The sequence below is a fragment of the Bacillus rossius genome, chromosome 8 (genome assembly GCF_032445375.1).
Source record: "Bacillus rossius redtenbacheri isolate Brsri chromosome 8, Brsri_v3, whole genome shotgun sequence".
In the NCBI taxonomy this organism is placed as follows: domain Eukaryota; kingdom Metazoa; phylum Arthropoda; class Insecta; order Phasmatodea; family Bacillidae; genus Bacillus; species Bacillus rossius.
In genome coordinates, this window is record NC_086336.1 from 69,492,074 (window position 1) to 69,506,794 (window position 14,721).

The 14,721-nt window shown below is 39.2% G+C and overlaps 1 protein-coding gene across 1 annotated transcript in view; it reads right to left on the reverse strand.

The window, feature by feature from the left end:
• Positions 1-14,721, reverse strand: part of LOC134535228 (uncharacterized) — a 333,789-nt gene that overhangs the window by 10,825 nt on the left and 308,243 nt on the right. The window contains exons 15-16 of the mRNA XM_063374290.1: positions 7,638-7,781; positions 3,897-4,024 (exon numbers count right to left, since the gene is read on the reverse strand). Coding sequence (XP_063230360.1) covers positions 3,897-4,024; positions 7,638-7,781 — 272 coding nt within the window. The remainder of the gene's footprint in view (positions 1-3,896; positions 4,025-7,637; positions 7,782-14,721) is intronic.

Consider the following 14,721-nt stretch of genomic DNA (forward strand, 5'->3'; position numbering starts at 1 on the left):
ATTCGTCCCGACCCGAGCCTACTTCTGCAACCTCGCAGTAGTATACACTACGCGGCTCGGATCGCTTTAGTGGTCAGATACATTGTACCAGGCTCTCAACAAATAAACTAATTTAAAATTTAAGAACTAAATCGTGATCGTAAATTGGCCGCCATGGTGATTTGCGAATTTATGGAGAAATAAAAGCAGTTAAAATCTTATGTAGTTTCCAAGAGACATTATTACATCACCAATCATCTTAAGTAACAGGTTTACAAAATTTCAACATATTCATTAACTAGTCAGTTTTTTTTCAAATGTGTTAGTATTAACAATCTGGACCATATCTAGTCGGTGAGGTCTGTATTGTTACAGACTATCTGTATTCCGGTATTTGGATTTTGAAGCTACTTAATGATTCGCTTTCAATGTCTATTAAAATATACCTAATGCTAATTGCAGAAATATTTCTACTCGATTTCAAAATTATAATTCCTGAACATTTGTAGCGGACACATTTCAATGTAACACTCACTGATTTTCGAGTTGTGTTGAGGTTTCGCATGCCACTTCGTGTACACGAGATGGCCCCTGCTCTGGTAACAATGAGTAGGGACACCTGTATTTCGCGAATACATTTCGTGTCAAGGTATTTCACAAAATACTGTAGCTTTTTATAAGAGGAAAGGCAAATTGTGAGGGTGCAGCAGTACTGTGACCACATTCTCATTGGCCTCGTCAAGAGCGGGACGACACCTCTCACCGCTCTCAGCCAATAACCACAGGAGAAAAGCTACAGCATTTTGTGAAATACCTTGACACGAAATGTATTCTCGAAATACAGGTGTCCCTAACAATGAATCATCACAACCGGTGCCGTCTGTACGAGCGTCTTCACAAGTTATCCTGAAATATGTTCTTAAATATTAATTCAAGTGAATTCTTAAAATCCTACACACCTTATCTTAAGTGTCGTAAATGAATCGTTATATTTTGTAAATCCATATAATATAGGAGCCACCATGGCGCGAAGCGATGGACGCGATACGAATAATATTTTTTTTTACCAACCACTACATCAGTAAATATTTGTGGTTTCCATTCGCTATGAATTCAAGCATGTAACATTTGTACTGCTTCTTCAATTCGGCCACAGTTCAATGGGAGGCTCTGAATCCCTGAAAACTCCTTAACAAAATCAACGATGAATCACAGGCATTATAACAAACAGTTGTCACAAGTCAAGTAGCCAATGAGCAGGTGACATTTTTCGAGTCCGTAGAGGATTGACTATCGTACAGGTCATTGGCAACACGCCCTTACGCGCATGGTTAATACCCGCATGTGTAGAGTGTAAAGGCGTAAGCATGAGACACATCTAGGTCCTCATCTAACCGCGCACACTTAGATTTAACTCAGGATAGGGTGAAAAATGTTTACTAATTTTGCAGTCCTAACAGTCACCAACGAAACGCCAGCAAAATAAATAAATAAGGCCACGAATATTGTTCGTGAATGAAGGCGAAGCTGATACTTTGGAAACGTTACCAGCATATATTAAATAATGTTTAACTATTATTTACGTAGCTTACTTCTTAAAACTGCATTCATGTAAACTGATTTTGTGTGAGACTATGTTGAGTGTTTTCTGCTACACTTATTTTTCTGAAAAAAAGTATATTGTGGCTTAATAAACTTGTTAACATTGATGCCTGTCATAAAAAAAATTCAAACGTAATCATACGGATACATGTTGAGTATAGTTTATGAATGGTTCACGCATTGCTGGAAAAAAAAAGCATGTTTACAATTTTACACATCTTTATGTTGTCGCATCGCGTCCATCGCGTTGTACATACGCAACTCTGAAAAATAAATGTATGGTAAAAAAGCTATAATAAAATAATCTCTTATCTTTCTTTATTCTTTTTTCTAAGCGCTCTAATGGCTTTCGATAGTTTTGTTCTTTTGTGTACTATGCTTGGTGGAGGTTTCTTCGGCATTTTATTCCTGAATAAATCTCACGCTTACAACAAAAAACATCTAGCTAAATCACTGTGTTAAATAATAACAGAGAATAACCATTCAATTATACGCCGAGCTAGACCAAACACGTTCTCTTATCTACTGAAAATGAGTACGTTGACCTTCATATCAGTTTCGCGCGAAATCCCGTCTCCCCTTCGTAAACAGCAGACAGCTGAGGCAGGGTGGGAACGAGAGAAAACACTGGCTGCAAACAGTTCGGGAAACTGTCGCAAGGTGTCACTACTGTCCAGCGCGCTCCATAATTTCTCGTATCCGAGCTTGCACGCTGCTCAAACTTCTACAGCTACGTTTTTACTTTAGGTCCGACTGCAATAAGCTAAAGACTAAAATAAAGTCAATCATTCAGCCGACAGATATATTGGCGTTTGAATTACAAATGAAAACGCGAATGTTATTAAATTCGCAAATGAATATCACGCAATTTCGTAGCAGCTCATTCATTAAAATTCAAATTGTAAATACGTTAAATTAATAATGATTACAGATAAAATAATGGTCACAGTCATATCTCCCGTGTCTGAAAATTTATCTGCGAAAGTTTTACCACTGAATTCTTTATAGTTTATTAATAAAGCTTGAATTTAAAAAATTCCCGAAAATCAGCAATAACTTAATTAAAATAAAAAAATTAAAAAAATAATTTTACACCAGAATGGTTCAAATCTTCTCTAGTAGCTGAATCATTAACAAATATATTGTTTTTTTTAATACGATGCTGGTGCACCAATCCCCTTAACACAGCATCACAGCAATTGAGTTTCAAGTCCACTTGGTTGGTTTGGTGATCAAAACATTCTTGGCCATTTGATGTACCTGGTGTTTCGGCTTGCCATGTTGCAGCCATCTTCAAAAGCAATAAACAACTGAAGACCTAGGGTGTTCTGACTCAGCCGTTCACAGCCGATCTGTGGGCAGCCATGATTGGTTGATGGTTTGGCCAATCAGGAAGAGTATGCTAGGTAGAAGATTAGTTTATCCAGTTTTCTGGAAGTTTTTCCAGCTTTTAAAACATTCTCTCGTTTAAATTGCTAACCTTAATTGATCCCAATACATTTTCTTCAACAGCAAAATTAAAAAAAAAAAAATCCCTTTTGGCACAGCCTACAGGCATAGGTAGATTTCAAAGTATCTACTGCTTCTGAAAATGTTTTGAAAACTTCTATAAACTCCTGGAACATTTTAAGAACTTGTATAGCCTACATATCCTGTATGTTTCTCTTACATTTAATTAATGATAAAAACTAATACTAGGTTTCCAAATTCAAATGAATTCGTGATTATGATAAGAGACTGGTTTAAAGACATTGAAGGAACACACTAGTAATTAGAATCTCGATTAACCGAGTTAATGTGAACCTCAGTTAAGAAAAAACTCTTATGTATTTGTTTCCAGTTAGCCCAGTCTTATTATTGGATGATTTTTTTTTTCCAGCTTTTCTACAGTGTGAATTCTTTCCCATCACTCAATTAAATGGAGCTGTTTGAGGTTAATTTTCTTTAGGCTTTCTACAGCGGTTAGATCATTTTTATAGGTCCTCAAGCAAATTTTTTAACAGTCTCTGCTGGTAGCGGCGGTTTGGGTTTGATTGAAGCTCGTAGGAGAGCTTTGGGTTGGGTTGGGTTGGGTTGGGTTGGGTTGGGTTGGGTTAGGTTGGGTTAGTTTAGGTTAGGTTGGGTTGGTTAGGTTAGTTCAGGACATTTTTTACTATTTCAGTCGAAAAAGGAGGTAGGTTAGGTTAGGTTAGGTTAGGTCACTTTACAAACTAACCACTGTCAGAAAAATCCTGATGGGCTGCCCTTCCAATGGGCAAGAATTCAGTCGCCCCGTAGGAGACACGCTGTGAGGGGCGTGCGCCCGGGAGACTCACCGGGGACGGACAGGGCGACGTGCTGGCCGAGGAGAGGGACTTGTCGTTGTCGTCAGGCAGCTCCACCGAGCTCATGCGCACGTTGCGCGCCGACAGCAGGCGTCGGTTGTGGACGGGGCTGGAGGGCGCTGCGTGCGGGCGCCCACAAACACACAAGTGCCTTTCAGTGAAGCCGCGAGCCGTCGCCCTCACCTCGCTTCCCCTCGCTTCCTGACTACGTCTACACTGCACGCTGCATCGGGGGGGGACATGGACACAACATCCAGGGCCATCGAGCGAGTGGGGGCCGAATCCCCGGCTCAGTTCCCAGATGGTTTTTTAATGCTCAGTTTTACCCTAAAAGGACGAAAATTACAATTTGATTGAATCCATAGGGGTGATAAGCACAGATCACTTTTACAGCTATGGCTGTAGAAACTTCAACAGTCTTTAGATAATTTTTAATTTTTTGTGGGGGTAGGAAAGGTTGTGCATTAAATAAATAAAATAATTTGCCACCCAACTCTTTGATTTTTCTCAATGGCCCTGTAAACATGTGCCGTTAACACTGGTTGAATTTTAGCACAAGCAAATATTTTTATTTTGATTATTATAATTTATTAAACAAGTGTAAATCGAAACATACACAAATCATATGACAGTAACCTTTTTTGTGTACATTTTTATTTACACTTAACCAAGACCAAAATGCAAAACTAAAAAATCTCCAAAGTTTGCTAACCTGCTCTAAAATGCACCAAGTCAAGGTAGCATACTAACTAAAGAAAGTTTTTTTTAGAAGGATTCAAATTAATTTTAAGCTTGAATTGCAAACATTTTTTTTTTCTTCAAAGATATATATATATATATTTTACTACTTTTCAAACTATGAAACTAAAATAATTTCAAAAAATGTAAATAGTTATTAATATAATAAAAACTAATTACTATACAGACTACAAACTGCTGCAGACAAAGCCACAAAGCACCATCACTGTTACCAATGCCAGTTTGCAAGACCATGCACGCACACGCATCTACAAGCTCCCAATCCGCTGAGGCTTACACTAGATCATGCTTCTAGAGAGAGAGATATGATCATTTTGGTGATCCATTCCTGGATAAAATGTTACAGCAACTAAAGTAAAACTACCGCAAGTAAAGCTGAAAACGGACAAAACTCCCGAACATTTTGCAAATTCATTTTTGTGCCGGGCTTATGACGTGTGTTCCAATTGGCAAACAATCGACTATAAAAATTTACAGTTCATCCTACGGCTGAATGAATTAGCAAAATTACTACATATCTAATAAAAAAAATAGTAATTTACGTATTTTGAACATAACTATCATCTTTTTACTGAAGGTAATAATTGTAACAAAAAAACAACTCAGTAATTTTTTTGTTTTCAGGACAATTCAAGAAGTTAACTTTGACACCATTAATAGCAAAAATTTATTCAACATTATGATTTATTGTGCTTGAAATGAAGTGTCCAGTAAACACATTTTGGAACCTGCCCCTTAGCCTTTCTGCCGGTGATACACAATTCTTCCACAAAAAAAAAAGGTCCTGCACAGATTGACTTTACTACAAACTGCCATGTAAGATGGACAGATGTGTCGGCACACCAAGAAGACCACTCTCTACGGCAGTTATCAACGGGAACTACTCACGGGTAACATAGCGGCAGCGCTACGGGATCGTAGAACTAAATGCATTCAAATTATAACATTTAGGTTTTCTAGGTTTTAAGTTCTATTTTAATTAAAAATATAATTTAGTGGTTGGGAACTGGGAGAACGAGTGTGTTCCATACTTGACCAGCAACGACCGTCATGGATAAACACAGACGTTCGGTGTCCTAACGAACCCACGCGACAGTGCAACGGCTCTTCACCTGAGCATAAGAGAACACATTGAGGAGTGGGGGGGCTCGCTGGAGGGGAGCGACCTTTGTCCCACTGTACATTTACTTAATTTCCTAACATCTGCGACTGTGCTGTTGTAGCGATTGCATACATGTTCCTCGAGTTTCAGGGACGGAGGTTAAGGCGGAATCATGAATGACTTTAAGAAAGAGGATCCTTACGTCAGGAGTCTGAAAACGTATACGTATTTACGTACAAAAATAACCATATTCTGTATTTATACTTCTCCAGTGTTCGTGAGTAAGCAGCCACGCAGTACTCAACAGAATTAGGTAGATGAGTTTTGTACTGTCTAAAATTATATTTGTAAATACTATTTTATATTTCGCTGATATGTCTTTTATACACAAGAAAGGTACATTTTTGAGAATCCTTAAGTCATTTGAAAGTCACAAACATTTATGTTACCGTATTCATCAGAATATAAAAAAAAAATTTTTTCCTTCATGCATGAAATCAATCCATTATTTTTTTTGCAACCTAATAACATAATAATTTTTTTTAAACTTAGTCTGGGTAAGAAAAATTAAAAAAAAAAATAGTTGGGTAATATTTTTCATTTTAAAATAATTATTTGTTTAACGAAAAACTAAACTGAAATGTCTTCTGACATAATAGGAAATATGTGGTTAACTTGATTAAATTTTAATTAATTTATTATTTAATAATTAGGAATTTATGTCAACAGAGCACAACAACATTGTCCTTTCTTCTACAGATCTAAATAATATGGTATGTGAAAGTTTTTCAACCAAAATACCATATTTGATGGTCCTCTAGAATTCAGTCATCCTATATTCTGTTGAATGCGGTATTCGATAGTCTCTCTTCAGAGAATTAAAAAAAAAAAAAACAAATTTAGAATTCACAAACTAGAAGAGGAACACTGAAGAAGTTAAAGTCATATATAACAAATGCACATAGCCAGCTGCAAAAAAGAAACAAAAAAATTTCATAGAACGATGAAATTAGGCATCAAGATCTTGGCAAGAGCCGAGTTGTGCAGTTTACGAAGAAATTTTTTTTCTCATGATGCTGAAAATGCAAAATCCCTCCAGGGTCAACACAGCATGCAGATTTTCAAAAAAACTATACAAAAATGTAATACTAGCTGAAATTCTATAAATTAACAATTTGCTTTGTTTTGCTTAATAGACCTAAAGGTGCAGTCTTACATGACATGTTCACTTGTAATTTTTGTGTCATTACTTTGGTTTAAAGGCTATTCCTGAAGTTTTTGCTAAAAAAATTTGTGGTTTGGCCTCACTTTTTTTCCACCACATGTTTACTCAACGCTATCTGTGACACGTAAAATTTTACGCAAGCACATGATCATAGTTACAAACACATTCGTAACTTTTCACTGCTCTCGGATAACACTTAGGAAATATTTGGTAAAAAAAAAAAAATTGTGATGAAACATAAAATGCAAGGGACTTATCGTGGTAAATTTCACGGGAATTACAGCCATTATATATGTAATTTAAATGAAAAGAAAACATGGCATGTGGGACAGTGTGTTAATATTTTTGAAGTTAAAACATTCGTGCAAATGTCGACATTCTGCCTTTGAACACTTACAAAGGGAGTGAAAAAAAAAAAATTTAAGTGCAGTCGCACTTTCGTGGAATGGCCAAATTGCAAAAAAAAACTGTTGGCTCTCGTGAATTTAGTACTTTCAGACCAGAGATGTGTTGACCCTGGAGACGCAGATGGCGAGACACACTGAAGCGGCCACGAAAAGAAGTGAAAGGAGAAAGAAGAAAAAGTAAAAGACATTTAAAGAGAGAGAGAGAGACGACAACTGGTTGAGTGGTTGTTTTGTTTTACACTGGATGCGCGAGGAGGAGTGGCTGCCCTGGGCGTCTGCGGCGGCGTGTCTGCGTCGCTGGGCGTGCTCCGTCGACTCGGGGGAATCTAGGGACAAGCTTTTCATGCGCAGGTTGAGCTTCTGGCGGCGCGGGCTGTGCGGGGCTGCAAGCACCACAACAGTCGGAGAGACGGGCACGGCTGTAGCACGCCCGCCATCCGTCGCACGCCCGCCCGCGTAGCAAGAAAAAAAAAGGCGTTGCCCGGCTTTCCGAGCGGTAAAACACTGGCCCGAGTTACGGGCCATCGCCACGTGCAGTTTGCTTTTCATTTGAGTTCATCTCCCATCGCCAGCGAGGTCATTGGAGACGGGTGACACAAGGAGACACGGATCACGGATGTCGGGGAAGGAGTCGGCAGTTTCGTTTTGTAATAAACAATTCTGGCGTTTGCCTGGAGAGGTTTAATGTTTGGTATAGCAACCCATATTCATTTTTTTAATTATTACTTTTATTTAAGGGCTATTTATAAAATTTTAACGGATATACCCCTTGCATTTGTTGCTCTGCTACAAATATTTCCAACAGATATTCACTGTTTGCAACGTCATGGGTGTGACAAGGTGCGCAAGTGTTCGTAATTATAACACAACCATGATGTTGCACCAAGCAAATATCTGTGGCAGAAACAACAAATGCAAGGGAGGTAAGAGTTAAAATTTTAGAAGTAGCTATTGAGTCAAAGTAATGACCAAAAAAACACGCGAAAAATCAACGTGCCATGTGTGAGACGGGGCCCTAAGTAAACCAGGCACACACGCCTGCAATGCTGCCTGGATGGTGTCGGCGTGTGGCGAGGTGCTTGTTGAAGGGCAATCGACCACTGGCAAGGCCAAGGAACTGAGCACGAACTCACGTTTCACAACAGCGCATCGCCACAAGAGGGCACCGATGATGCAGATGGTCACTGGGCTCGTCGTAGCGCTAGCTAGTAAGACTCCTCACATTATCAACAAGATGTGTACAAATAACTTAGACTGAGTAAATGCCAACAAATACAGTGTAACCTCGCTAGTACAATCTAATTGGGACCGAGACCAGTTCGGACTGGCAAAAATCCTGATGAACAGGGTTAATTCACTGTTAAATCATCATAAACCTAAATACGACAGAAAACCAAAAACTTAATTCCAGTACAGTATTACATTACATTATACTGTAATACGCATATGTATTCTGCAAATAACATTTCAGTGGTACTATTATGTTCTGTACTGTAAATTGATCATCTAAAAACAGGTGTCAGTAAATGTAATTGGGTTATTTTCATTCATCTGTAAAGTACACTACGTATTTAAAAATCTGTGTCCGAGTTTGTAATTTATATTTACTCATTTCAGTACATTCGTAATTTTAAATTTTTGTCAATTTCAGTTTTGATTATTTAGGTTTTTCGCCGAGCGGGTTTTGGACTAACAAGGTTCTACTGTATAGTATGTGATTTCCCTTTGAGCATATCGTGGTCAAAATTAATATCACATTGCCAGTTTGGTAAATACATAAACAATGGTTATGATTTAGTTTGTTGGTGACAGTTTTGCATTCATATCTTATCATATGGTTGGCAGAATAGCATTAAGTTCCTGTAAAAGAGCAAAGGGCTGCAAGGATTGTGTTAGCCACAGTTGTGAAGCTAATGTGTGTGTGTGTGTGTGTGTGTGTGTGTGTGTGTGTGTGTGTAGAAAAGAGGGCAGGACTGGACCAATGCAGAGACGGATAGCTGACGGGAAGACATGTGAAATGGCTTCGAACCAGACGTGGCAAGTGACTGTAAAATTTGCTAGTTGATGATGTATGACCAAAAGTCCTTACTTACACTTTATCTGATCAGCCACATATGGCATGCTGTCTGGCCTAGCTACTCTGTGTCAAAACTGCTGAGGTTTACTGTTACCGTTACGTAGAAAGTGCCACCTGTTTGCTAACAGTCGGTCAACTTTTTTTTTTTGCTACACAGGAAGCACCTGCAACAAGGTGGGGAACTAAATGTCACTAAAAATTCCACAAAACAAAACTTAAAATAACACTTTATAATCCACACAAAAAAAAAGACAGCCTAAACTGTAGGATTGGTAATGGTTTTGAAACAAACATGGTTCAAAGTTACGAAAAGCATACAGTTTTAAGTTGGAACAAAGTTAGCAGTCTTGATAACATTATGATTTTCAATTAATTACAAACAGGATGTACACGACACTCAGAGAGACCGGAGGTTTTCAACTCCGGAGAACATGCAAGGCTTCAGACAATCACCATTACTGGAGGTCGAATGTTAACAGTTTCCGTCGCTCCGCTTCACGCGAGCGACTGGAAGGCCTGATTGCCAGTCTGCGCAAGGCTGTGGTCAAGAGACGGGGGAAGAGGGGGGCACACCGACTGCGCGGACCAGTTACCTTGTCCGCAGCCCGCGACGAGACTAGCGCCTCCTCGCCCTCACAAGGACGCGCCTAGCTGTACCTGCTGGGGCGGACTCGTCAGCTGTGCTCGGTTGGATTTTACACGAGGCCGTCTTGTTTGTGTGCGAGTGCACGACTGCACACCGAGGCCAAAATACTTTTGTAACACGGGGGGAGGAGCTACGACGAACACTGCGTGAGGTACACGGACAGTTTCTCAACTATGTCCAGGCAGGATGAGAAGGCGCTAACGGAAGACACGCAAACTACGCTAAAAGACGCACACAGACTGTCACTCGAAAGAACAAAGCATACGTGGAATGGCATTGGCTGTGCTCTGTCCCGAACCACGAGAAAAAAAAATATATATTTCCCCTGTGTTCAGCAGGCACAGTCTGGGGAAAGAATCAATACGGTCATTAACTTTCCAAGGTGCGGTGTGTCCTGTCTCATTTGCAGTTGAAAACGAACGCGAGGTCGTGTGCTTATTTGCTATATCTGTTTTTCTTAAGACTGGCGGGGCTAAGTGAACTGTTTTCATTGATGGTCTCCGTGAGACACAAGGGCTGTCCGAAGGGTCTCATTCCTGATGCGATCCCAGGGCTTCTGCCTGAAAAACATCACAAATTGAACACAGTTTATTACCCGACTCACAGACTCCTCTCCAGCAAAGCCCCAGCCACAAGCTTCACTTAGCAACGGGGAAGGTAACAACTTCAGTTCCCTCAGTCATGCTTGCACTCAACTGCTTCAAAGTGGTGGAAGTAGACACAAAATGTTACCTCCGAAACAAGTGGCACTTGGCAATTCAACACTGTAAATTCTCACTAAGTCCAATATGACCGCAGGACTTACTTTTGTGAGCTGTGTTAGCTGACAAGACCTTACAACGCGAGTCCACATTCAGTATACAAACACAGACATTTTCAAAAACAAAATCCAAAACAGTTTTGGAAATTGTTCCACCATTTATATGGCAGGTAAAAGTACTACTACAATAAAAATCGCAGTTGAAGCTGTATTGCCACAACTTCAGGACAGCAGCAGTCATACAATCAAACATTACAGTGATTTGCCTCGTAGACACACTCACTTGGTCATCTTGTATCTCTGCATTACACAACTTTCAAAACATTATAAATAAATAAATATGAAAGTACTAATTTATTTACCAGTTTTCATTGCGTAAATCTGATACCAACTCCCTGAAGAACTAAAAGATGGGTAGATCATAAGAAACGGTGGTAGAGAGATAGACACAGAAATACACGGAACATTCATTTTCCAACTTTTCATTATAAATTGAAAGTCTGTGACAAAATAAATTTCTTCAAGTTAATGTTTGTGTGCCTAACAGATACTTAACAACATAGTAATGTCATTAAATAATACATTATTGGAAATTGGATTTATTTAGCTAAGCCTCCACTAACTAATCTAACTTTGTTATGGACAGTTTACTCATACACATTAAGTTAGCTAAGTTCTACAAAGATTCTTAAATAATGACAGTTCAAGAAAATAAAGTGTGTTAGTTTGCGGCAATTTTCATAGTTCTTGTATACTTTATTTAAAGTTAAAGTCTGTGTTTAGCTTCACGCAAAGTCCAAATTACCTACATGTTTATGTCTGCAGTGTAAGTCACGCTCCTATCTGGTTTTCTCAACCTACCCTATGCCAATTGAATGTTATTGTCAAGAGGATGCTAGAGATAAGGCAACGAGGCAGGCCTGTCAGCGGAGGGTCCTCACCTCCCAAACAGGTAGCGCCCGTCACTACGATCAGAGCGGCGCCTGTCCGTCCATCTCTAGGGTTCGGCACATCCCCAGAGCCCCGTCCACGTAACGTGGCGTAACTAGGACGCCATAGCTTCAAGTGTTAAGTCGACCTTGATTGCACTACGGGACCGTCCCAGGTATGCGAGATGACGCCGATGTCCGGAGAGTGAACGACAGAGGCCGGTGGCAACACGGCGAGCGAGAGACTGATGAGAGCAGTGGAGTGAAGAGGGCGAGTGACGAGTGATCCCTCAGTTAGCGAGTGACGAACAACAGGCTTCGTGTGCACAGACTGACGCATCAGGGACCGAAGAATCCGGGCGGTGTTGTATGTGCGGTGGACGTGTGAACAGCGCGAGGCAGTGTGTTGGGACAGAGTCCGCAGAGAGAGCCAGTCGAACCGAGCTCCAGCAGGGAGAGTAAATTGTTGACTAAATGAAAGTGCGATTAGTGTGTGGACATACATCTAAACTGTTGTAATTTAACTAACAGTGTACATATCAGCAATTAAAAAAAAACTGCAATCAATAAATTGGCCTATCCTTTCAGGACCTGTTTTCCCACCCGTAACAATGTGATTACAGTCACATCGTTAGAAATGCTGAAAGGAAACACAACAATGTAATTTTGTGAGTCAGTGTAGGTGAGGTTGAATTTAAAAAAAACAAAGCTTTTATTGTATTAGTGCTAAATTCCAGGGAATCTTGAAGCACTTCAATGTCAAGATAGTTAAGTGGCTTTTATTGATCGATGAAGAAAATAAAAATATAATGCATCCTGATTCATTTCATGGTATATGTAGTATGTTATAAACATAGGAATGATCATAAATTATCATGTTTGACTCAGCATATAGGCTTACTTATTTTGTCATAATCTTGCATATCACACAGCCAAAATAGGCTGTAATGATAGTACCTCTAAATATTTTGTTATTAAGTTTTTGAACCTAACAATTAAAAAAAAACCTCTAACCCTAGTTGTCGTTATAATATAATTGTTGGAAATAACTTCCTTACTTTTCTAAGTAACGTAATGTTTGTTCGGAATTCTAAAACAATTCACTACACAATGGCAGTACAATTCTTGTTATTTTCACATCACATCGGCACTAACCGGCTACCAAAGCAGTTCTGATTTGTTTGCATGCGATGCGAACAGTCAAGAAAGTGTATTAGATCAAAATACACAAAGCTTCCGTCACTTCACACAGCGGTTACGCTAAACAAAGCCACTGTTCTCTACCATTCTGCAAACACAAGACATAACTAATGTCCAACTCGGAAAAGAACTTACTGTGGTATTGGTTCCTACACTTCGAAACGAAGTAATGGTTATTTCTGTCCGTCCCTGGATAACATGGAATATTTGAATCGTATTAGCTTCCTACCATTACTTTCAAACTACAATTTATTTTGTAATTACGTTGTAAACTCATTCACGTATAACTAACTCATGCTCGCCAATTAACATCAGTGACCAAATTTCTATAAATCACAAAATATAAACACACCATTATAAGGTTAGTTTTTGATGTTCATAAAATATTGTGTTCCATACATTTTTTTTGAAAATAAAATAGCGGTTAGACTGTTGAAAATAATCACATCAAGCAAAGGACTAGCACTAATCACACATGCCTGCCACGGTTGCTAAAACAGCCAATCGCGACAGCAAACCACGTACAGTAGACCTAGATCGAAGAGTGCATGACAGGGGGAGGGGTAGGGAGGGGGCAAGCACTCGGGAGACAGCCACCAGCGCGACACTCTCGGGGGACTAAACAACACGGCATAAAGCGGAAACAACGACGCGACACGGCGCATCGGGGTACACTCAGCACACGGGTGAAGGCAGCACAACACAACTTGACCACACAACCACTGCCCCATCGTAAGGCAACCTGCAACACCACGTCGAGAAAGCAAGAACCGCAGGACAGGCAACATTATAAACACAAGGGTGAACAATGACACCAAACAGATCTTCAAGACTCTTATCAAAAACCATGAGATGTAAAAACTGGTGCATTATTATGGCCTGTACAGTGAACGAAGAAAAACCAATCATTCCAAGCAGGGAAAGCACATACGAAGCTTTGGGAGTAACTCTATAATCCATCGTGCACGAAGTCCTGAGATCCAGCACTTACTAAATAGGCACAGTCAGGAGGAGAGATGGCTGCATTAGGGTGGTAAACACTTAAACACTCATTAATCCAAATTGTGCACTTAAAAAATAAAAATATAATAATCCTTGGAAACATTAGATAGACTATTCCTATTAAAAATAATTTAAAAAATAAAAAAAAAATAACAATAACTTTTTTTAAATAAATTTACAATCAACATAGTCTAAAAATTCAGTCTGCATGCATTTGTGTGCATACACTGCACAGAACACCATATGCATATATTAGTAATGTGGTTCATAACATTTTGTAACTGGGAAGATAAATACTGTAAATGCTATTTGCAATGGATAAGTTAATTAATGAAGCCGTAGCAAATGCCTGATTTGGGTTTATGAGATATCTTAAGAGAATTGTTGCTTGCAATCATACTTTAAAATGTAGACATTTGAAATTTTAACTTGTTTGTAGTATTTATAGGCTCAAATATTAACTTCAGAATACACTCTCTGATGTCAGACACTTGACAATTTCAACTCAATAGGATTGCTAAGGTCCTTCCTGAAAACAATATATTTCAGGTGAGGCTACAGTGAAATCCAATACTGAAAAGTTTTTTGTTTTCAGAGTCTTGAAATGACCGGCCGGTAAAACACCATTTGGCTCGTTCTCACTGAAAATGTATGTGTTACTTGAGACCACTGGCGATATGCCACCCACTACTGAAGTTAAGTACCTCAT